Source organism: Coptis chinensis, chromosome 8 (assembly GCF_015680905.1).
Source record: "Coptis chinensis isolate HL-2020 chromosome 8, ASM1568090v1, whole genome shotgun sequence".
In the NCBI taxonomy this organism is placed as follows: domain Eukaryota; kingdom Viridiplantae; phylum Streptophyta; class Magnoliopsida; order Ranunculales; family Ranunculaceae; genus Coptis; species Coptis chinensis.
In genome coordinates, this window is record NC_141463.1 from 34204434 (window position 1) to 34229562 (window position 25129).

At 36.0% G+C, this 25129-nt stretch overlaps 2 protein-coding genes and 1 pseudogene across 2 annotated transcripts; 2 read left to right on the plus strand and 1 right to left on the minus strand.

Moving 5' to 3' along the window:
* Positions 1-368: 368 nt before the first annotated feature.
* Positions 369-1435, minus strand: LOC147481222 (transcription factor MYB48-like; annotated as a pseudogene).
* Positions 1436-6894: 5459 nt separating this feature from the next.
* On the plus strand, positions 6895-10350 carry LOC147481223 (transcription factor KUA1-like). Its single transcript, XM_086581331.1, has 5 exons — positions 6895-7395; positions 8774-8985; positions 9067-9126; positions 9218-9334; positions 9707-10350. The coding sequence occupies exons 1-5, from the start codon at positions 7101-7103 to the stop codon at positions 10034-10036; spliced, it is 1014 nt and encodes a 337-aa protein (XP_086437457.1). The 5' UTR covers positions 6895-7100; the 3' UTR covers positions 10037-10350.
* A 268-nt stretch (positions 10351-10618) lies between these two features.
* LOC147481224 (Hyaluronan / mRNA binding family) lies at positions 10619-15306 on the plus strand. The gene is made up of 7 exons (XM_086581332.1): positions 10619-11051; positions 11481-11829; positions 11925-11990; positions 12104-12236; positions 13071-13229; positions 13372-13428; positions 14942-15306. Exons 1-7 carry the CDS (start codon positions 10883-10885, stop codon positions 15125-15127), a joined length of 1119 nt encoding a protein of 372 aa, XP_086437458.1. The 5' UTR covers positions 10619-10882; the 3' UTR covers positions 15128-15306.
* Positions 15307-25129: the final 9823 nt, after the last annotated feature.

The following is a 25129-nucleotide window of genomic DNA, read 5'->3' on the forward strand; positions in this document are numbered from 1 at the left end:
TGGTTTACTTAAGACGGACCTGCTACATTGATAGATGGAAAAGCCCATTAATTTTCACATGCTTAAGTCTCTTATTTATGTGTATTGGGGTTTAAAATTATTTGGGTCCGTCAAGACTTTTTTCGTTGTAAAGCTCATTATTTGATAGTGATTTTCCTACAATTTAACGATATTTTGCATACGGCTAGACTACGTAATTTTTTTTTCCAATTATATCGACAATTTGGTCTTTTTCATTTGTACTGATTCCTTTAAGGTGGAATAAGTATATAAAATTGATCAATTTTTATTTTGGGCATCTCTTGAAAAACCCAAGTCCACTAATCTAATAGGCAAACAAAGAATCGCTGATGATGTCAAAACCACTTTCATTTCTCATGCTCCTCGTTTGGTCCATAAGGAGATGAATCAAAGGTCAACTGATAGCGATTAGCTACTATGACCACATCACCGGGGGAGACCATGCCCTAACAACAAAAAGTCATTTATGGAGTTTTATCTCTTCATGCAAAGTCACTTTCTTGAGCAAAAAATAACAAAGGAATATTGTTCTTTTGTTCATAGAAAAACTGAGACATATTTTACGTGAGGTTGAGACACCATTTTGTGATACCATAGAGAAGCATTGCTCCTCCATGTTAGGGTACATGATTTCCTGCCCACCTTGCGCCAGAGATACTTGGTACTCACTTTGCTCTACTTGACATTGGACATTATTCATATTAACTAATTGTGGCTACCGGTGCGAAGTTGTTCTTCTTCTTTGCTTTGTCTTTTGTAGCCTCGGTGTCCCTAACTCTTGGTTTTTCTTCACTTCGGGAAGGTCTGGCTTTATTTTTAAAATGTGTCCTCCAATAGTTCTTGATGTCATTATCAGTCCTCCCAGGCAAGCATCTTCCAATCATAGACCATCTGTAATACAAAAAGTATCTTAGCATTATGTTCCTGACATTCAAATTAAGAAATACTACATATACATGATCAAGTTCTTCAAATAATACAATAGTTATAGTCTTACTTGTTTCCCCACATGGCATGCAGCTCTACGATAATGTTTTCTTCTTCGATCAGGAGTTAGTTGACCCCTTTTAAGGCCAAGCCTCAGGTAGTTAACCCATCTCAGCCTACAACTCTTCCTATTCCTGTTCAAGCCTGAAGACCAAGTACTCAAAAGATCAATACAGTGAGCACAAACTCAAAAACAGCGTTTATTAATCATATTCTAACTTTGGTAAGCGACCATTTTCGTTTGTTGTTTTTTTTGTTTTTTTTAAGATGTTGGTTTAAGAGTGATTACCTGCTGACTTAGCCACTGTACTCCAGCTTCCTCCCCATACACACTAACATAGCCAATAAGCAATTTATCTTCTTCAGTAGCCCAAGGGCTCTTTCTCCAACCTTGTTCTGGAATTCCCCAACCACCAAAACCAACCATTATTGTACAGTTGAGATAGTAATAATGTTTCCTAGTTATGTGACAATATGACATTGTTGCATAATGGATATATATATCTTGTATTCCTTGAATAAATGTCCTTATCAAATGAACACCTCTGTCTCCACTTCTCTAAAGAATGATGTCCTCAAATCTAAGATCGATTCCAATCTAAAGTGTTCAGATGCACCTAAACTTAAATTTGCATAAATCCATCTCTCATGACAATAACTCTCTCTAAAGTAATTAACTCCCAACCATGTCTTGACCATCCTAGTGTCACTTAAGATATATATGCCGGATTATGATCATGATTCTTATTGTATACTACCTAATAAGATCAATATATAAGCACGCTACAAAACTCCCATTACTAAGGAAGTGACCCATATCAAATGCACCCCACCTATTTTTTTTCTCCAATATATATAAAAGTATCACAACCAAAGAGATATTTTCAAAATTGTAAAGGCCTTATTTACATTCATTTATGGTCCCAGTCAATAAGTCCATATTCATTTTATCCTCAATTTTCCTATATCTCAATTCTAACAGCCATAACGACCGAGACAATTGAAGGCCATGCTATTTCTTTAATCATCAATACACTAATTCTCAATGAACACGCAATCCAAAATGCTTAAATGACAAATGCACCCAGATTTTGTGAGACCAAAGAGTGCAGAACTAATTTTTAATATAAACATACGATTTTCACTATCTTTGTCGATGGATCTAAAGTCAATATTCATTAGACGTTTGGACCCTTTTTCTTATTAGTATAACTGCAACCTAGAACATCAACCGCAACTTAATATAAGTATGTATCAGAAACGAAATAAAGGCATACCAGAAAACTAAATAAATAAATGGAAGACAAAATACCCATAACACAAAGACGTGCACACTTACTTTTCTGTAAAGTGGGCGTGTTTTTGCCTCTGTCAAAGCGTTTCTCTCGTCGGCAAGATCCTTAATCTCTTCCTCTATAGCCCTACCCTTCCTTCCAAACGTGTGATCTAGTAGAGTCAGCTTATCTTCAAGGTTCTTATCAATGGCACTAAGCTTCTCAAGCAGCTCCGCATCCTTATCATCTTCAAAGTCACCCTCATCGTCGTCATCATCAAACATGAAAGAATCAATCATCCTAGACTTGAAGTGCTTCTTCTTTGCGAGCTTTCTCTTGCTCACTCTGTATACATACCTCATCAGGATGGTAGAAGGTATCCAAAACAGTATTCCGATACTGGTCTCCCTTCACTTCACTTTCTTTATAGGATAGATACACCTGATGCGGTTCGTTTGAATGTTTTTGATCATGCAATTTAGAACATCGCCTTCATTCAACTCTAGACTCAAGTCATCGGGCGCGCCTCATATCCGAGTAATCATCAGCCGTAAGAATCCCAAATACTTTCGAGATTCAAGTTCACGATTGCTTTTCTCGAGGTAGCACTTTAGGATTGTCACCTGAACGACCCTTCCTTCAGCAATAGTATCTTTAGTTTCACCAGTAAGCATATAGAATGCCTCATCCTGCCAATCACGAAATCCATGCAACAATTCCATCTTTATATCATAAAGAGTCTCCCTCTTGTTAAAGACATCAGGTCGCCTCCGAGTAATCATCAGCCGTAAGAATCCCAGTCACTCGAGATTCAAGTTCATAGATTGCTTTTTGAGGTAGCACTTTAGGAACTGTCACTTGAACGACCCTTCCTTCAGCAATAGTATCTTTAGTTTCACCAGTAAGCATATACATCTGGAAAAACCGATCGCAAAAGTGACAGAATCAAGAAATACAAGGGAGAAATGTTCTGCAAAATAAAACAATTTGTACATCAACTTCAATTACTTACCTAGTGAAGTCTCTTCTTCTTTGATCTTGTTGAAGAGCCAATTTTTCAGTATATGTTGAAGCTTCGACACAGTTACTTCTATCAAAATGGTGGCCTAGCAGCAACACCATATCTGTTGAACCTATCGAACAATTACTTCATCCTCTATCAAAATGGTGGCCTAGTAGCATTGCCACCCCAACCAAAAGCATTCCCAGGTAACTGATAATTCCCCATATTCATTCCAAGATTATAAAAAGATACACCACTACCACTTGCACCATTTCCATTGCCACCATCAGCGAGTTGCGCACTAACACCTCCGCCACTACCTATAACCCCCGAGGATTGTGAGGTCAGTAGGGGGATGTGGACGGGGAGACTCCTCATCATCTAATGGTAGCCTTTCAAACACTGCATTTTGCAAATGAAGCGCCATCAACACCACTGGACTGATGCCATCAACGGTCCAATGACACTTCCACCAACAACCCGCCCTTGACCTCCTCGATAAAAATATTGCAAGTCCTCCCCGCACCAGGTGGTGGTGGTGGGTGGTGGAGCAGATGTACCCGGCGGATGATAGTATCTTGAACCGCCCGAAAGTGTGACCACACCTCCGGTTGGAGTGGTGGCGACGCGATAACATTTACAACTATGCCGCCACCATCGAGTACACAAACTCCCCGCCTCTTAAGCTTATGTGGTTTGACACACCTGATCCATTATATCGGCAAGACTTGAGGATACCTCCAGAACATGAGATCTCAGTGCATTTGGACTGTCTCGAGTAACATTATTAATTGCATAGATGCTTTTAACTTTAAAGAAATTGTTTTGATATGAAGATGCTTTTAACTTTAAAGAAATTGTTTTGGACCTTACCCAAGGAACTGACTTCGCGATTCAACCCTCGCTCTGCAAAATTTAAAATTCTCAAAGTGCAACTCAAATTGCCAAGTACAAAGTGTCTGTTACAATGATTCTTTTATTGAAGGTATGTGTGCTAGGCCTACTAACAAAATGTTTATGCTCACTACAAAATCAAATACAATGAATAGCATTTTAAGACGGCCATACCGTGTATTCCCATGGTTGTGTTAGTTTGCATTCCATAACTCGATAAAAGCGTTTTTTAAACTCAAAAGATCAAGTTGCTCATTAGAAAAGAATGAAACGAAATATGTAAAGAGAAAAATTAAAGAAACCCAAATACAAAAATTAGGGAAGTTTGTACCTCAAGCAAAATGGGTTCCTTCGATTTGCTATTAATTAAAAGATATACATACAAAATCCTCGTCTACTCCAAAATTAAATTGAAAGGTACTATCTATTATCTATTGAAAAGTAACGATTATCCAAATTTCCAATTTGAAGAGGAAGAAAATAATCTTATTGACGATCGTATTCAATCGAGCAAAGAAAGAAAATAAAAACTGGAAGAAAGAAAGTGAGAAGATATAGATTGCCTTAAACGCATGTTTGTAGAAGATATAGAGCTAGATGTCAAACCACTCAACATTAAACTAAAGAAGTTATTAAACCTTTCACATTGCACCTGTTAAGTTTCTAATAGCACCTCCTAGTCTCTATAATTTTATATTGTCAAACCACTAATATAACACTTATTCATATCATTTCAAGTACAAATAAATAGTTTGATATAGATTTAATCTAAAAAAATTACACCAATTCAGCATAATCTGAATACGTAATTGGAAAAGCAGAATGAAGAATAGAGAAAACCACAATGAATAGGATTCAAGAATTAAAATCCATAACAATATGTGTATGAGGGGGGTGGGTTGTAAATAAATCAATTGCATAAATCAAAGATTCAAAGACATAGACCACCAAAAGATAGATCGTAAGTTCGTAACACTATAGACATACCAATACCATACACTTGAGGTTGACAACGCTCCTTTCGATCATTGATTAGACAGCAATAATGCACGCCATCTTGCATTTTCAGGCCTCCCTCCTGCATTAACTCCAAACTCGTTGTAGACATCAATATACAAAAATCAAACTTTCAAGTATGTAAATCGTGAATTTTTCAAAGAAAAGAATCTAATCAAATTCTAGCACCATGAAGAAAAGCCAATGGAAAACTAAAAGTGTGAGTGGGTAACTTTTTTTGTTGATCCTAACTCCAATCCAAATTGGGTTTTCGTGAAATCCACTTTTAATAGTTTTTTTAAGGCACTTTAATTTGAAGAAGAAGAAATGAAGAATAAGAATGAGAGGGTTTGAAATGAGATAATTTTTTTTTTCTTGAAAATTAAACTTTTCATAGAGTGTTTTGTAGAAAATTACATGAGTTCGCTTTTTGTCGATATTAGATTGGTCAATTTCAAAGAAAAAAAAAAAACACACTATAAATTTTCATAGATCAAATAGGTTTACTATGTAAATTCAAATTTTCATATATCAAACTACTATGTAAAATTAAATTTTCATATGTCAAACTACTATGTAACTATGTAAATTTAAATTTCCACATGAAAATCGGAAATCGAGCTTGTATACTGATTTTAAAGTTGGTATGGTGTCAATGGCTAGTTCAATTGAAAACATATTGTGTTTTTAGAAAGGGAAAGTCATAAAATCATGTAATAATTGTTACTATGCATAATTCATTTTTGAATTTGCATTTACATAAAATCACTGTGATTAAACGTCATATATGCAAGATCTCCTAACTAACCTCTTTCGGAAACTTATTTCCTACAAACATTTCATCAAACAAATTCCACTCAATCTAATCGATCTCTCATCAATCATTGAGTGCTAATAACACCCTGGAAAATGTCTCATTGACTTAAAATATCTTTATGAAGATGTATGTGGTAAAAAGTATTTTCCAACTACTAGATTGATTGGTCTTTATACTTTAATTTTGTTTTAGAGGGAAGTAAAAAGTTCTTTAGATAAAAATGATTTAACCATCAATGGAGCAAAACCATGTTTATCGATTCCAAAAGTAATTAATACCAATTACAAACTAAAATGAAAATTGGCTTAATCAATAAAAAATCAGAAAAAGAAAATGAAGAACCCAATCTTAATACTTCATGAGGGGTCCATAGGATAAGTTGGTCATTTACAGAACCTAATCGTTAAAAGAAGATAAAATCCTTGTGCTGCCTTAATTAAGAGACGAAGAGGAATAAATATATAGAGTAATACAGTAAGATTATTCAGATATTCCATAAAAATACCAACTGCTCTCTCTTTCCTTCTCTCTCTCACTGATTTTATAATTAGACAGATAATCTAAAATCTAAATTTAATAGAAAAATAGAAACCGAAAAACAACACAAAATTTTCCAATCTCACGCGTCATGACGTCACCAAAATCCTTAAACCTGCAAAAAGGATTTTTCAGGAATCTAAAACATTGCAATTATTTTATCACCTGCTCCCGTATACATATACAAATCCTACTCCAGTCCCACCTTGTTATACCCATCTGGCAGAATATGTGGTGGGAGCGTGAGAACATTTCAGAAGGTAATCAAAATTACATTAACCCAAACCCCCACATGATCTCCACGTGGCAAACTGTTCATGCCAAGATAATGGTACAAAACAATTGAGTGTATGGTGGACTATAGAATCAGACTTCGAGACCAAGATATCGACAAAAAAGGCAAAAAGAAAAAACAGATAATAGAAACCGAAGCAATGGGTAATTAAGGAAAGAAAGCAAGTATAAATAAGATAGAATCCTTGTCCAGCATGCCTTTGTCATGTCTGTTACAAGAGAGCGTAAAAAAGAGAAAGATTGGCTGAAGATTTTAAACGAAAAAGATTGATTTAAGATGGTGATGGGGAAAGAGGCAGGAACAAAGTGCTCTCATTGTGGCAAAAATGGCCATAATTCAAGGACATGCACTGAGAAAACGGTCAAGCTTTTTGGAGTTAAAATCTGTCTTAATAAAAAAGAAGATCCTGTTAAGAAAACTTTGAGTATGGGGAAGAAAAGTTTTAGCATGGGGAATTTACAACATGCAATGCGATCCGAACACTGTGATGATGAGGATGATGTTGATCGTGGGTATTTGTCTGATGGTGAACCTGTTAGATCGAAAAAAGATGGTCATGAGAGGAAGAAAGGTAATAAATTGTTTTTTTTTTATTGTTTATTTTATTCCAATTATACATGTTATTTATTTGATTGAATTTTGTTGACAATTGATGTTGTTTGAGTTTTGTTTTTGATTGTGGACATTAGTATTTGGTTGGTTTGTTCATCTGTGATTGTAATTATATAGGAAGATTGAATTTTTAGTGGCATTTTTATATCGCCCTGTAAAAGCCTTTTTTAACAGACTCCAATTGCCTACATTGCGTCAAGATAAAAATTTTCCCCTAAAATTCAACCTAGGGGAAAAATTGCAGGTTAACGTTTTTTATTTTATGGTGACATATAAAGTATAGAGCTAGTTCATGGCTTCAAGTTCAGAATTTTTAAAATGATGGATTTATAACTAGATTAATTGTTGTAAAAATTGGCACCGTCAATCGGGTTTAGTGGCATTTTACAGCTTTTTGGTTATTATATAGGTATATAATGAATATATGGTGTCAAGTATATAATTTTTTCAATGACGGATATATGGTGTCAAGTATATGGTGCCACACAAAGTTAGATTTTTTGCTGCAAAAAATGGCATGGGCATGGGTTTAGTCCATTGTTTATAACGCCCCGTGTTAGCGTTTTACAGACATCTATTGTGGAATTGCCTACATTGTTTTAGATGATTTTTTTCTTCCCCAAAAAAATCAATCTAGTAAATTAATGCAGGGTAAAGTTTTCAATTTTGTATCATATTGGTAACATATTAGGTAGAGAATTAGTTGAAGGATTTTAGTATATTAAAATTTCAAGCGGACTTAGAGCTAAATATATTACTGCGGAAAGTGGCATGGGTAGTCGGATTTAGTGGAATAGCTTATATCACTTTGTGTGCGTTTCACAGACAAGAATTGCCTACATTGATTGGAAAGAATGTTTTTTTTCCTGTGAAATAAACAAACAAGCTAGAAAAGTAAGCAGGGTACAGTCTTTCGTTTTTTGTGAACTTACAAAATTTAGAATTAGTTTATCGAGTATGGAATGGTTTCATTGATTTATTTAGACCCAGATTTATCGCAGTTGAAAATGATACCCGTACACATATCCTTGTTTATTATAGTACACTAACAGCAGACCAAATTGAATGTATGTCTTGATAGTTCTATTGGCTATCGGCACCATAATCAATATATCCTTGATTTTAAAGAGGAATATTTTCGTGTATCTCTACAGTTTCTGTTTGTTATTAACCACCTCCGATGCCTTATGTTGTGAGTGTCTAACTACTTTGGAATTTATAGCGTGGGCTTTTGCTACTGTAGTACTGTCAGTGTCTAATGAAAACATTTTTATGTGGGGATGAACATAACTATTTGGATTTTGTATGAACACACTCATATGTCATTTGTCTTTCAGGGGTCCCATGGACAGCTGAAGAACATAGAATTTTCCTTGAGGGACTTACAAAGCTTGGTAAAGGAGATTGGCGAGGGATTTCGAGGAGTTTTGTCACCACAAGGACTCCAACCCAGGTGGCTAGCCATGCTCAAAAGTATTTCCTGAGGAAGGCTGCTGCGAGTAAGAAAAAACGCAGATCAAGTCTCTTTGACATGGCAATAATGGACTCTGTAAGTTCTTGCTTCAACACATTATATAACTCTAATGCCTTGTTCTCATTTTATCTTTCTCATAAAGTGTTAACTTCACAGGGTGAAGCATTGGATTCTGCCCCATTACCATTGAAGGAAACTGACAATGTCCCCAAACAGGTTAGTACTCTATCTAAAGTTGAAATCTAGAAGTTGTACTTTTATCTGCTTCTTGCTCATTTAATTAAAGTTGGATGTTTGCTCATTGCAGAATGCTCCACCAGTTCAGTTTGCAAACCAAGTAGCTTCCAATGGCATGGAAACCCCCCCAACCACTCCTGTGGCTAGAACTCCCTGCATTCCAAGTTTTAATGGGTTTCCGTACATGGTAAATTTGCTTGTCTCTGTTCTCCCTAATTCATTCACTTTTTATGAGTGAAATGGTCACCTCTAGTGAATTTCTTATATTATGGAGTGTAGACGTGTAGTTAGCCTATACAAGGGTACTATTAGACTGAGTCCCGCAGACGTACTATATCAGTACCCAGTAAAAAGATCGATTGACAGACCCCTTCTGACTCATCTTGATATAGAACTGCGCACTTAGGTTAGTCTTTTACGTACTTGAGTTGTGTAAATGCACGAAGAACCATGTCGAAGTGGTTAATTCCTGTTAGTTCGTACTCCGCACTATCTTTAAGTTTAATTTGAATCCAGTAAAATAACGACACTAACTCACCACTTTGATTTTTTTTAACAGACCGGAACCACGAATGGGAACATCAGTTATTTCAGTCATGGAGTCTTCCCAGCCGTGTCGGTGGTCCCTGTGTTTAATATAGGCAATGTTTGTTATAGTTATCAGCCCAAACCACAGAGCACTTTCACTGCTTCCACACCCATTGTTTCTCAGTCGCTCATCAATCCCTTGCCTCCATCAGCTTCACACTGTGTAGCTAAGGTGGAGACTCATAGTTCATCAAGAGTGAACACTGACTTAGAGCTGGGCATTGCACCACCTGATTTGGGTACCAGAACTAAGCAACCTACACATATGTTGAATATGGGTGGAGCCATTGGAGTGATCTGATTCTTTTGTGCAGAATCATTTGAATGGTCTCATTTATCGGATGGAGCCTTTGAAGTGATCTGAAATTTCTGGGTGGATTTCTCAAGGGACAGCTATACATTGTTTGATTTGATGGTGGATGAAAAAAAAACAAACAAAAACTGAACAGTGCAGTTACATGAGTCCAAATAAACTTAGCTTTTCTTTACTGTATACTGTCATTTCTTTCTTAATCATAAGGCTTGTCAATTTTGCTTGTTTACAAATACTGTAATTCGCACCTCAGTGAAAAATTTAATATTAAGACATCAGCACTCAGCAGGCTGTTTCTCAAATGGGCCTTTGATCTTTGCTGGAATTCGGGCTTTTCCGTCCTTTGACACGTGGTGGGCTTTATCAACAAGTTTGTACGAAATGTGTTGCCAGACGACTAGACGACCATACTTGGTTCAATTATTGAGTCCATTAATTAATCGTACTAAACACAAAACTAATCGTCAAAAACTTCACGTAATGAGACACTAATAAGACACGTCAGCTCACTTAACAAAATGCCACAGTCGTAAATAGCCGAAAACAAAATGGTAATAACCACAATTAATAAAAAAATAGACAAATAATCAAAAAAGACATAAATAGGGTTTTCGAGATTAGGTTTCGCACATACACTCTCTCTCTCTCTCATTTCTTCATTTCTCTCTCTCTCTCATTGCGGCTAGGGTTTTCATTTTTTTTCTTCAATTCAATCAGTAAATTTAAAAAAATGGAACCGATGAATCAGTAGTAATATATCATAAATCAAAAGAGAAGGCTGTTTGAGTTATCTAAGGGGGTTGAAGTTATTTGTTGAAAGAAAAAGAGAAAAAAATGGCAAGTGTGAACCCATTTGATTTGTTGGGTGATGATGATAATGATGACCTTTCACAGCTTATTGCTAAGAAAGCTGCTGAAGCTCCACCAGCTGTCACTGAATCAGTCAAACCTTCTCAGGCTCAGCCTAAGTTGCCTTCCAAACCTCTCCCTCCTGCTCAGGCTGGTAATAATATTCTATCTACTCATATTTTCATATAATTTATTCTGTTTTTGACTAATTTTTATGACAGGTGGTAGATTTGTTTATTTTTTTGGTCTGATTGTTTTTGTTTTATGTTGTTGTATTGGATGAAGTTGAGGAGACACTTTCATTTCATTTATGTTAATAAAAGATTGTAATTTTATTAAGTACATTATTTGCTTCCGTACAGAGTAAAACAATGCTAAGGAATTGGGGAATAAAGTTTTAAATATTAAAATAAACAGTTTTTTCTTTTGCCTATGCGTATTTGATTTGTTTGTCAACTGATTAAAACTTTGCGAACCATTTTTAGTAATATCTATTTTATTTTGTGTCTTGTTGGATTACTTACAAATATCTGATTTTGGATTGTTTCTGTGGGATTAATTGAATTATTCCCTTCTTGTGTAGTCAGGGAAAACAGGAATGAAGGCCGCGGAGGGGGCCGTGGAGGTGGAGGTGGAGGAGGCCGTGGATTTAGTCGTGGTCGTGGCGGCCGTGAAGGTGGTGGCCGTGAAGGTGGATTCAATCGTGATCGCTACAACAATGAAAACTCATTCAGCAACAATGGTGCTTCTGGAGGGTATGTAGCCCCCACTGAAGATGGAGAAGTTGACAAATCTTCTGAAAGGCGTGGTGGAGCCTATGGTGGTCCTCGCAGTTCGTACCGCGGTGTTCGTCGTGGCGGCTTTAACAATGGGGAAGCTGATGGAGAACGCCCTCGGAGGGTATTTGATCGTCGCAGTGGCTCTGGACGCGGGTGAATATTATATTTGTTGTTTTTATTTATTTTTTTATATAAAGGAATACACAATCTTTTATTTTGTAAATTAAAACTTTGTGGTGCACATGCAGGAGCGAGATCAAGAAAGAGGGTGGTGGACGAGGAAACTGGGGATCAGCCACTGATGAAACTATTCAGTGAGTACCTTTCTTATTCACCACCTCTAAAGTTCTGTTTTCTGGTCGGATTAATTATGTCATTAACCTGACATGTATGTAATTCTCTAAAATATGGTGTTAAACTTGTATAGGGATCCTGAGGAAGTGGCCAATCCAGAAGAGAAGATTGTGACTCCAGAGAAGCAGCCTGGAGAGGAAGAAACTGCAGATGCTAACAAGGAGAATCCTGTGACTGGGCCAGAAGAGAAAGAACCGGAAGAGAAGGTGAATACCTTCTAGCCTAATGTAGTTTTGAAGTATGTTCACTGTAAATGGAATATTACAAGCAAGATGGACACAACCAGTCCATTGTTTACTGACCAACCAAATGACCCATAGTATGCATGTTTTGTAAATGTTAGTCATCATATGGGAAAACAAAATTAGATATTAATTTGTTGGTGTGGTTTGGAATTGTGCCGTACGACTTCTTTTGTTTTTTGGAGCTGATGTATACGCACCCTTTTTTTTTTTTGCTAGGTGCATCTTTAGGTGCACATTAGCCTAAGCTTTGCTGAAGGAGTCTTTAAAATGCATGAGGTGGTTTTTAAGAGCTCTCTTGTTTACCGCAGCTGCTTTAGTGGTTTAGGATTCCCGGATTATTTTGTTAAGTGCATGTTTTTTCTCGTCTTGTTAAATATAAGAGCGTCCATTTGAAACAACAATTATTTGAAGATATAAAATTATAGTGATAGTGTGTCCATATCTAAGATTTATGTTTGTGTCTTTGTCCTTCGCCATAGTTCATTCATTCAATGGCCTATGTATTTAGGCTTTTTATGTAGCTATTTAAAAAATGAAAGTAAAGCAAATTTTATGTGTATAATAGCAGTTTTGCACCTACCTTGAAATGTCTGTTCTGATACGTAGCTCATTTGTTGTTCGAAGTGGGGATTTTACATTTAGATTTACATGCTTGTTCTTGTAAAATGTTCTATGTTCCTCCTGTTTTATCAGAGATTTACATGCTTATTTAATTGTAGTACTTCTTTATACCAGGTTATGAAGTGCTCAGCCTGAGTGGCATATATCTGATGTCCTGGATTTTTTTTAATGCAGGAAATGACTCTTGATGAGTATCAGAAGATACTGGAAGAGAAGAGGAAGGCTCTGCAAGCCTTGAAGGTTGAGGAGAGGAAGGTTACTGTTGACAAGGAGCTTGCGTCCATGCAGCAGCTTGCTGGCAAAAAGAGCAATACTGACATCTTCATCAAATTAGTGAGCTTCACATGATCTTCAAATTTTTTGTTCCTTTCCTATCTGGCTACTTAATGAATGGAGTTCAGCAGACATTGTATATATTGTGATCCTTTCACCCTCCTTACCGGGATCATGATCATTTCCTTACATTTTTTAACAGGGCTCTGACAAGGACAAGAAAAAAGAGATTGCTGAGAAGGATGAGAAGGCCAAAAAGGTTAGCTTTTATCTTGTTATATTGTTCTATTAGCTGAGTATTTGTTTACCTGTTTTTTTAGTGGTTCGAGTGTCCATTAAGTTCTTGTTGCTGTTCATGTGGTTGTGTTCCAGCGTAGGCTCTTACAATAGTATACAACACCCCCCGCTCTCCCCGTTACACTCTGACATTCTCAATATTTATATAATGATTGAGATTAATCATTTCTGTTCACATATCTTTAAAATCTGATGTATATTTTCACCTTGTATGTCATTGATATTGAAATCTATTTGGAGTAAGGTACCTAATTATATATATCTTTGTTGAAGTTCAATTTGTATTGAGAACTTCAGTAAAAAGTTTGCTTGGGAAAGATAAAATGCAAAGTTAAGCATCATTAAATTATATATTACTTCTTCACATGTTCCCTAAAGTTATTAATGTGTTAAATTTGCTGACAACACAATCATGTGATGGTATGAATCTATACTCACACATGTTTTGCCCCATCTTAACATTTGATTACGATTGAGATTTTTTTGTACATCTTTTAAATCTTTCAAATGTGATGGATATCTAGTTTTCTATCTACTTTTTTGTTTAATTTTGGAGAACATTCGTCGCAAATTTTACTTAATTTTTTTTTTTGTAAACCTGTACAGTTAACTTTATTAATATTGTATATCGTTTGTTTACGTGTTCTTACATTGTTATGAATCGACAACGTCCCGACCTATGATGCATGGATACTCCTAAAATGCCATTTCACCATTATCGGTTGGGTACGATACTGATACGGATACTGGATACTTCAAGGGTACTGGAATCCCTGAAATAAACCTGATCCGATAGTTCTACTCCGTTGAAATATAAATTGTTCTTGAGGCTTCAAGCTGTATTGACTTTGACATGTGTTATAATAGTTTTTCACATGTTCCTGACTAACTTTACTCAAAGAACTACTAACATAATTTTCAAAATACACATTTTAAAATATTCATATTAATTAGCCGTATCCATAGGCTGGACCCGTATCCTAATATTTTAAAAAAGCCGTATTGTACCCCATACCGGTGTCGCTGTATCGGTACCTGTACCTGTATCCGTGCATCATAGGTCCCGACACTGAGATTGAGTTTTTGACAATGTGTTTTTTTTCTTTCTTTTTCTGGTAATTTACAACAAAAGGTGTGGATGGTAGGTTCTACACTTGCATATATTGACCTCTAAATGTGTTAACTGCATAAATTTCACAAATTTAAGATTACGTCATGTGTAATATTCTGTAGTTGGTGCGATTTCACGTCATTTATATGCAAGTTTCATGTTAAAGCTAATTTGCCGCATTTATCGAACGTCTATTTCCATGTTTTTGAAGTGCTTGATTTGTAGAACTGCAACTAATGTTGTATGCTACTGTAGCTGTGTGACTATTGCTTCTAGTCTTGTTGACAGTGATTATTTGGTTCTTTTTGTTTTCTAGTTGGTGTTTTCCTGTGTATCATGTTTCTAACTGCTTTTGTTCTTGTAGTCTGTCAGCATAAATGAGTTTCTGAAGCCCGCTGAAGGGGAAAAGTACTACAATCCAGGAGGGCGTGGCCGGGGCCGTGGTCGAGGCGGAAGAGGTGATGGAGGTTTCAGTGGTGGCATCACGAAAGTGGAAATTCCTTCTATTGCAGATCAGGGGCATTTCCCTAACCTAGGAAACTTGAAGTGAGATTTTTACCTATATTTTACTCACAACTTCAGTCTTTATTTCCGTTGGGTTAGTCCTTTCCTTTTGATCTTGGATTTGGTGAGTAGTAGGACATGAACAGGAATAATGTTGTTTCCTGTATTAAAGATCTGTTAAAGTTATTTGAATGTTTTAGTGTAAATTTTGGTATTTCTTTGTCCTTTTCTAGTGTTTCTTTATGATCTCTGCACATGCTTGCATTTTTGGGCAAAAAAGTTTGAAGCATGTTATGAAACATACGTTGTGGCTATGTTCTCATGTTCAGTACTGCAAAGTGATTAATTTGGTTGTTGACTGGTTAGACCAAAGTGAGTTGTCTTTTAATGTTGTTGCTGACAAATAAGTGAGTGGGCGGCTTTGGAATGAATATCATTTTGCGCATCTCATTTCGGATACTCAAATGGACAGGAGTTTTAGGCTGTGAGCTTATTTGGCATGTATTCATGGTATTGGAGTTGAGCAAATACTCTTTAGAAAATTTGATCTTTCCCCAAGCCTAGTGCGTGATGCTCAAAGTTACAGGAGTCTTAGACTCTTAGCTCCAGTGCCTTTTTTTTCTTGTTACAGAAGTTGTGCAAATACTCCTCAAAGATACTATGATCTCCATCAGAGGTGTTGATGTTAATGGTGGAAGTTGTTTGGTGAGGGAGAGTTCTACTTCTTGAGGGTAGGCTTAAGAGGTTGTTATTTGTCCATCTCGGGTATGGTATCAATAGTCCAAAATGGTATGTGAGGGAGAGCTTTCCCATTTGTGCTTAGATGCTTAGATATTCACTGAACTGAACCCAGTAGGTATGTGAGGGAGAGCTCTACTGCCGGTGATATTTGCCTCAATTTCTTTTTCGCCTATTTGAACTTTGATACAGCGTTTTCTACTTTTTGTGGATGGGAATGGAACGGTCTTAGTAAGATTTGTTTTTGCAATTTCTTTTTACGACTTGAAATTTAGTGTTTGCCGACTATACTGCTTTAATTTAGTATACGCTTTGACCAGTGTCTCCCTACCAACACTGCTGGATGTACTCTGTAAATAACCTAATGCTAGTAATTGATTAAAAAATTATTTATATGAATATGATTGTTCAAGACCAACACTTAGATGCATAAAATCAAAACTCTCTTTTATCTTTATGGATATGTACGTCTTGCTCCGTAGGGTGCTTGGTGGTCTTATTTAGGTCTTCAACAATACTTCAGAATTAATATAGCCAACGAGAAGAAAGATCCCCAAGTGTAGCAGCTGCGAGGATCGCAAGCATCTTCATTTTGTTTCGCTCTTGGCTTGAGAAGAGTTGGTAGAATTAAAACACAACATACAACAGGGAAAGTTTAGCGGAAGAGGTGATGTGGTTGAAATATAGAGTAACATCATTGAGAGTGTAAAAGGGTGGACAAGGTCTCGAGGTAAATTCGCAAGAGATGGCTAAGAATAGTGTTCTGGCTTTGGGAAGGTGAAACACCGAAACCACAGATGAAAAAGAGTTTGGTTCCATAGATCTTCACCACGCCACGTATTTTGCAAATCTATTGACCAAAGAAGAGGAGGTGGTGGTGCTGGGTTGCGGTGGAGGAATAGGGGTATAGCAGGTAGCTAAAGTTGTTAGGGGTTATAGCTTAGAACTAAATAGTTGTGTGACATTCCAAGTTCACTTGGCCATGACTTTTTTAACTGGGAAATCTATTGAGGACAACGTTTAATCGGTCGCCAAGTGTTGCTCACCAATAACGTTGCTTTTCCATCCCCTTGATTACCATTTCTTCTAATTGGCATGAAAGAATCCAAGAAGCTTTCGTGTTTAAAAATATTGATTTTTAGAATCAGATTTGATATGGATAATTTGTTAGCTTATATATCCTTATATATCCGCTGGCAAACTTTGTACGATATATCTATTCGGATGGTTATATGAACTCCCCTAAAACTAACTCCAAATGAACTCCACCGCTTAACTCAATGAATTAGAAGTTGTTTTTTGGTGGAGATGTTCTCCGCACAATAGCGATCATTCTCACAAAAAAGCAGCTCATTTGAAAATGTACAATCTTATAAAAAATCGTCTAGAAAGTTATGAAATTATCCAATGGTCTAGATTTTTTTAATTTCGATACAACATTTGACAAGGTTAGACATATTCAATTAAACTGATTTTTGGTGGGGGTGTTCTCCATCATGAGATGTATATATCCACAAAAAATTAGTCCACAATTCATTTTGTAAGTTCATTTTTAGGAGTGGAATAACTTTAGAGTCACTATAAGGTGGAGTATATATAACCATCCTCTGTATCTATCTATCTAATAAGATAGGGTTTTTTTTTTCTCACTAAAAGACAAAATAACACACAAAGGACGGTCTAGATCTATTTCAGGAAACTCTAACGGCTACTGTGCGTTAATTTGAATTGTTAGAATCGGGACACTAATGGAAACGGCTCCCGCTTGGTTATTTTGGCTTTGTTTCCATTTGGGTCGCGGGTTCGACTCACTATATCATGACCTTTTTATTTTTTTTTGGTTGGATCTCTTCCGATTTCATAAACAAGATTACGGAAGTGAAACTGAATTTCCTCTCATCATTTCACCTCTCACAACCTCACGTAGCACTCGAACAAAGCACTTAGGTAATTTCAATTACAAATTAAGCTCAAATTGATTCGAATTTCATTCAAATGGATATGGTGAAGTAAAATATTTGAAATCTGGGTGCAATTTGATCGTTTTGAATCAAACTTTTTATTGGTTATGTTTGGTGTAGGAAGGACAAGCTTTCATTACTCAATTTTTGAAAAATTAATAATTGCAGGAACTTAGATTGTTTAATCGACGACGAAAATTGATTGGGGGAGGATCTTTTAGAAAGAACTTAACTTTGATCAAAGAAGGAGGATCACTCAAGCAAAAGTATGAACATTTCTGGATTTGCCAGGTAGCAATATTGTATCGGATTGCAAATTCTATCAACAAAACTAATCCAATTCTACGCGGATTGCAACCACATGGTTTATGCTCATGTCTTATTTGATAAAATGCGTGAACCAAATGTGTTTGCATGGACAACGATTATCGGGTATTATTCTAGGATTGAGATGTATAAGGAGTGTTTGCATGATCAATATGCAAACAAAGTGTGTTGAAAACTTTAGCAGATAAGCTAGGATAACGTTTCCAACAGTCAGGTCACATGAGAGAAATGAGGGAGGTTTTCCGTGCTAGCACGTTCTTTAATTAGGTAACCTCAATCTTTCACGTTTGCTAGACACTGATGGAATATGATGATGATTGATGATGATGTATTATGCGATTATTATTAATATGATTATGATGAAATTTTTATTATTAGGATATTATTATTATTTTTATTATTATTATTATTATTATTTATTTTATTATTTTTTAGTTAACGTAATTAATGTATTATAAAGAAGGGGGAAAAACACAGGTAATATATTCTCTCAACCTAAACATGTGATTAGATTACAAAACATACAACTAAAGACGAAAAATACTAAAATATGACTAATCATGCAATAAGCACATGCTAATATGTAAATCCTTTATGCCAAAGTTTCAAAACTCGTTTGAATAACAAGCCAAATATCATTTGGAAACAAGTTCACCAGCCCACATATATACTATAAACATTTTACTTAGGGTTGATTGTATTAAATGCAAAGACCATATACTCAGCTAGCACGACTTTTGAAACTTACCGGGTAAGAATAATTAAAAAGAAAAGAAACAACGAAGTTTTTTTTAAAAACTTCTTATCATTCGAATTAATCGAATATCAAAGGGACTTCTTATTTGCAGTAGCCAGTAGCTTCTATTTCAAAATCTGCGTTCTGAAGTGAAGAGACGTAAATAACAACTGCAACTCGGTACGATCTGTTCTAGAAAAGTCGTGATGCTTTTGTTCAAGAATTTCCTTCATAGCCACCATGTGAAGCAGCCTATCATCTTCAGATGGAAATGACTCGCAGGGATGAGTAAACAGGCATGTCACACCAGCCCTGCTACTTCCATAAGTCAGTCAATGCAGTCAAGTCAGACAACAGTCAAGAACAACACCTAACTAATCATGCCAGCTCAGATGATTTAGTAACTAATTCTTGTTAAACTTTTGTAACTAACTAAAAGTAGTATATAAATGTAAGAAGAACTAACAATTGATTAAGAATGAAATCATTTTCTTTCACAAGTCTTAATATGGTATCAGAGCGGATCACCAACTGGTGCTCGATCCATCAAACCCTAAATTGAGGAAGTTCCTCATTTCTCAAAATTTTCTCAAATCTTCACTTGCTAATTTCAAGGAAGAAAATCATATCATCAATCGATCATGACAAGAACAAATCAAACAACTCAACCTTCAACAATGGCGATCAATCAAGGTAATGATGATGTTCATCTTGAAAACCCAGGTGAGAATCTTGCTGCTGCTCAAATTCCAGCAATTCTTACTTCAATTAATGAGGTTTAATCTCAAAATTCAATCTTGAATACCCAATCTTTACCAAATTCGATCCATTCTACAGATTTCAATACTAATTCAGGTCAATTCTTTACTCAAATACCAAATATTCAAGCGCAAACTCAAAACCAACATCAGATTCCAATTTTCAATGTTTCTCAACAACCAAATCTGTTCTATTCATCATCAAATCAGACGAATTCACTTTTTTTACCTCAAAATCAGGTTTATCAAGGATCTTTTTCACCAAATATGTTACCAATGGCGGTTCCACCATCAAATACCTCATACTCATTTCAGAATATTTGTAACATGGTCACGGTAAAACTTTCTAGAGAAAATTTTCATCTATGGAGGACGCTGTTCAGATCTGTTCTTATAACTTATGATCTTACAGGACTTATTGAAGGTACTAATTTATGTCCACCTAAATTTCTTGTTGATAACTGTGGTAATATTACTACACAAGTGAATCCTCATTATGTTGCGTGGATCAAAAGAGATCAAATGTTATTAATTTGGATTAGTGCTACTTTGTCCCAAGATCTTCTTCCTTATGTTGTTGGTTTAACCACATCCAAAGCTCTATGGGATGCATTAGAATCACGACTTGATATGATATCTAGGTCTCATGTGATTCAACTCAAGGGAAAGTTACAGGATATCAAGAAGGGTGGTTCCACAATGACTGAATATCTTTATAAGATCAAACAAATATCAGATTCTTTAGTTGCTTCAGGTGCTCCTGTTGATGAAGGGGATCTTGTTTTTCATGTACTGAAAGGTTTAGGAAATGAATATGCTGCTTTCAAAACTTCTGTTAGAGTTCGATCCAGAAATGATCCTGTTCAAATTGATGAGTTACACAACTTGTTGTTAAGTGAAGAATTACATTTAGAGGATTCAATTGTTAACTCCAATTCTGGACAAGCCTTTTATGCTAGACAATCATCCAATTCTGGTGCTAGCTATAACAATGGCTATTATAACAATTATGGAAATTCTGGATATAACAACTCCAACAGTACTCGAGGAAATGGAAGAAATAATTATAGAGGAAATAACAAAGGCAGAGGTTCTAACAACAGAGGTAGAGGTTTCAATGGTTACAATGTCAGAGGTAATAACTCAGGTGGTTACAATGGAAATACTAGCTCTTATGATGGTGCCAGTTCATCAGCTAATGCAAAACCACAATGTCAAATCTGTAATAAATTTGGTCATCTTGCAATAGACTGCCACAATAGGATGAATCACTCCTATGTGGGTCAAATACCTCCAGCCAAACTAGCTATGTTGGCTAGTATGAATGAGGATTGCTCAGATCAAACTGCTTCCTACTCATCTAATCAAAAGGACTCTCTCTGGTATGCTGACACTGGTGCTACCAATCACCTCACTTCAGACCTCTCAAATCTATCCATGCATACTGATTATAAAGGATCAGACAAGATACTTGTTGGGAATGGACAAGGTCTGCCTGTACAACACTCAGGTTCATCCTTATTAACTCCTTTACATTCCAATCATCAGTTTAAAATGCAAAACATACTTCATGTACCTCATATCACACATAATCTTCTAAGTGTAAATAAGTTTGTTACAGACAATCATTGTGTTCTAATTTTTGCTCCCAATGCCTTTTATGTTAAGGACATTGTCTCGGGGAAGATGCTTTTCCAAGGTCAAACTGAAAATGGTTTATATCCTATTCATCTTCATCATCAATCTCAACATCCTACTTCAACTGCCTTCATTTCCACTAAGGCTTCAGCTACAACTTGGCACAACAGGCTTGGCCACCCTGCTCCTACTGTCTTGCATAAACTCATTCAAGCTAAGATCATTGATATACAAGGCTCTTCAAGCTCTCATTTCTGTTCAGATTGTGCTTTAGGAAAAAGTACTAAACTTCCCTTTGTGCTTTCATCTTGTAAAAGTACTTCTGCTTTTCAATTACTTCATATAGATTTATGGGGTCCATCTCCAGTTTTATCAATAAATGGGATGAGATTTTATGCAAGCATTGTCGATGACTTCTCCAAATACTGTTGGATTTTTCCACTTACTTTGAAATCTGATTTTTTTTAGCATTTAAAACTTTCAAATCTGCTATTGAAAACACCTTTACTGTGAAACTCAAATGTATTAGAACTGATGCTGGTGGTGAGTTCACAAGTACTATATTTGAAAATTTCTTAAAAGATCATGGCATTATTCATCAATTTTCTTGTCCACATACACCAGAACAAAATGGTGTAGTGGAAAGAAAACATAGACACATTTTAGACATGTCTAGAACCTTACTATCTCAGTCTCACATTCCTACTAAATATTGGGAAAAACTTTTCTCCACTTCAGTTTATCTTATAAACAGACTTCCCTCTTCATCTCTTCTCCATTTGTCACCTTGGCAAAAGCTTTACACCAATCCACCTTAGTATCTTTCTCTCAAAAGTTTTGGTTGTAGGTGCTACCCTTGGTTAAGACCTTATACATCAAATAAATTAGAACTTCGATCTAAATCATGTGTTTTCATAGGGTATAGCTTACACCACAAAGGCTACAAATGTCTTGATAGTACAAATGGGAGAATTTATCTTTCTAGGCATGTCATCTTCAATGAGGAAGAGTTTCCTTTTAAAACATCAATCACTCCTACTTCCATTGATACTTTTATAACTTCTTCTTTCTGTACTCCAGCTGAAATCTTATCTGATTCACCTTCTACTGATTCTTCTGTATCATTAAATACAAGTTCCTCTCCTGTATCAACTTCTATCAATTCAAACAATACAATAACTTCTTCTCATTCAATGATCACAAGATCCAAGCATGGCATTTTTAAACCTAAATCTCTTTTATCAACTAAACATCCTATTTCTTATGCTCTTCATACATCTCTTTCATCTTTACCTATTACTCCAACATGTTATTCTCAAGCCATCAAAGATCCACACTGGAGAGAAGCCATGGCCCAAGAATTCAATGCCTTAATCAAAACTGGAACCTGGATTTTAGTTCCCATTTCACCAAGAATGAACATTGTGGAAAACAAATGGGTTTTCAGGCTTAAATAGAAACAAGATGGTTCACTGGATAAGTTTAAGGCTAGGTTAGTAGCCAAAGGGTTTCATCAGAAGAGTGGTTTAGACTACCAAGAGACATTCAGTCCTGTAGCAAAACCTACTAGCATCAAAATTATATTGTCACTGGCAGTGCATTTCAACTGGGATATTAGGCAATTGGATGTGTCAAATGCCTTCCTTCATGGCCATTTGAAAGAAGAAGTGTATATGTCTTAGCCTAAAGGTTTTGAAGATCCTCAAAAGCCTACGCATGTGTGTAAACTTCTGAAATCACTATATGGATTGAAACAAGCTCCTAGAGCTTGGTATGAGGAACTCTATCAAGCTCTACTCAGTTTTGGATTTACTACACCAGATGCTGATCATTCTCTCTTCATACTTAAAGATTCAACATCTCTGACATATGTCCTAGTATATGTAGATGACATTCTCATTACAGGAAGTTGTCCTACAACTTACAAAAGGATCATCTCTCAACTCAGCTTTTTATTTGCTATGAAGGATCTTGGTTCAATACATTATTTTCTTGGTCTTGAAGTTAAAAAAGACAATCAAATGGATTATTTCTTTCTCAGACCAAGTATGTCTATGATCTTCTCAGCCAAGCTAACATGATTCATGCCAAGCCATGTTCTACTCCCATCTCTAGCAGTTGTAAACTTGATGCTCATACTAGTGAATATCTCTTGGATCCTACAGAGTATAGGTCTCTTGTTGGTGGCTTACAATACCTCACTTGGACTAGGCCAGACATATCATTTGTTGTAAATCTTGTGTGTCAGTTTATGCACAATCCAAGGTCACCTCATTTAAGTGTAGTCAAAAGAATATTAAGGTATCTGAAAGGTACCATCACTCATGGATTATTGTTTACAAAAGGTTCTTTACATTTAAATGCTTTCACAGATGCTGACTGGGCTGGTTGTCCAGTGGACAAAAGAAGCATCATTGGATTTGTTGTGTTCTTAGGATCAAATTCGATCTCTTGGTCAGCAAAGAAGCAACACACTGTGGCAAGATCATCATCTGATGTAATCTGAGCTCTTGCCCATACTGTTGCAGAAATTTATTGGCTCTGCAAGTTATTTAAAGATCTTCATATTTCTTTGCCCAGAAGTCCTCTTCTACACTGTGACAACATCAGTGCAATATCCTTGGCGCATAATCCTGTTTTTCATGCAAGGACCAAACACGTAGAAATTGATTACCATTATGTCAGAGAGTTAGTCACTTCAAAATTTCTAGATGTCCAATATTTATGCACTAAGGATCAACTGGCAGATATCTTCACAAAAGGGTTGTCTACTCAGCGATTTCAGATGCTCCTATCCAAGCTGTCAGTTCAACAATCTCCCTTCAGCTTGAAGGGGGTATTAAGGAAATATATGATGAAAGTCACTCAATGCAGTCAAGCCAGACAACAGTCAAGGACAACACCTAACTAATCATGCCAGCTCAGATGATTTAGTAACTAATTCTTGTTAAGCTTTTGTAACTAACTAAGAGTAGTATATAAATGTAAGAAGAACTAACAATTGATTAAGAATGAAATCATTTTCTTTCACAAGTCTTAATAATACTCTCATAGACTCGCTGATAAGATCGCTTAAGTCCAAGAAGACGATCACGTTTAGACAACTGCGCCTCACTCAACTCTAAATCAATTTTAGTAACCAAATCACTCAACACATCCAAATCAAATGATCGTTGTGGCATTTCAAAAATAAACCAGAATGTCCGAATGTGTAATTCACATAAACTACATTGAAATTGTTCACTTTTGACACCTTGTGTAAATCCCTACTAGCAATATATGCAACTCTCAATCCACTTTTGACACTGCTGCTGTTGCTACCTTGACAAGAGTTGACAAGAGTTATAACCCATCCTAAGAGCATATTTAGGTGAGACACTATCCTAATCTCAAACACCAAATTTTCAATAATTTGGTGTTTTTTTTTTTTTTGAGACACATGTTGATGAAAACACCAAAACAAACATCAAATCGGCCAAAATTTGGTATTTTCTTTGGTGCTGTATCAAATCTAAACTGCGTAAGTTTTTGAATACAGCATATGCTTGGGCAAAAGTGTGAACTTCAATCACGCGGTTTTGTGAAAACACCGCGAAAACCGCGTGAGAGATTTGAAAAGAGAATAAAGAAAAAAGTTGATGTGTGACACATTGCGCAGTTTCTGGAAAACCGCGTGGACTTGGACTTCTAAGGTGGGCTTCTGTGGCGATGTTTTGCAAAAGCTGCGTGGGCTATACAATGTGGTTTATCCAAAAATACGTCATTTGATGTCAACTATTTGATATCGCTCATGATTTTTTTGGTTTAGTATTTGGTTTGGTTCAAATATTTGGTGTTTTCTTGGTTTCTCTCCTAAAGATACTCTAACATCAAAAAATATTTCCCAAAAT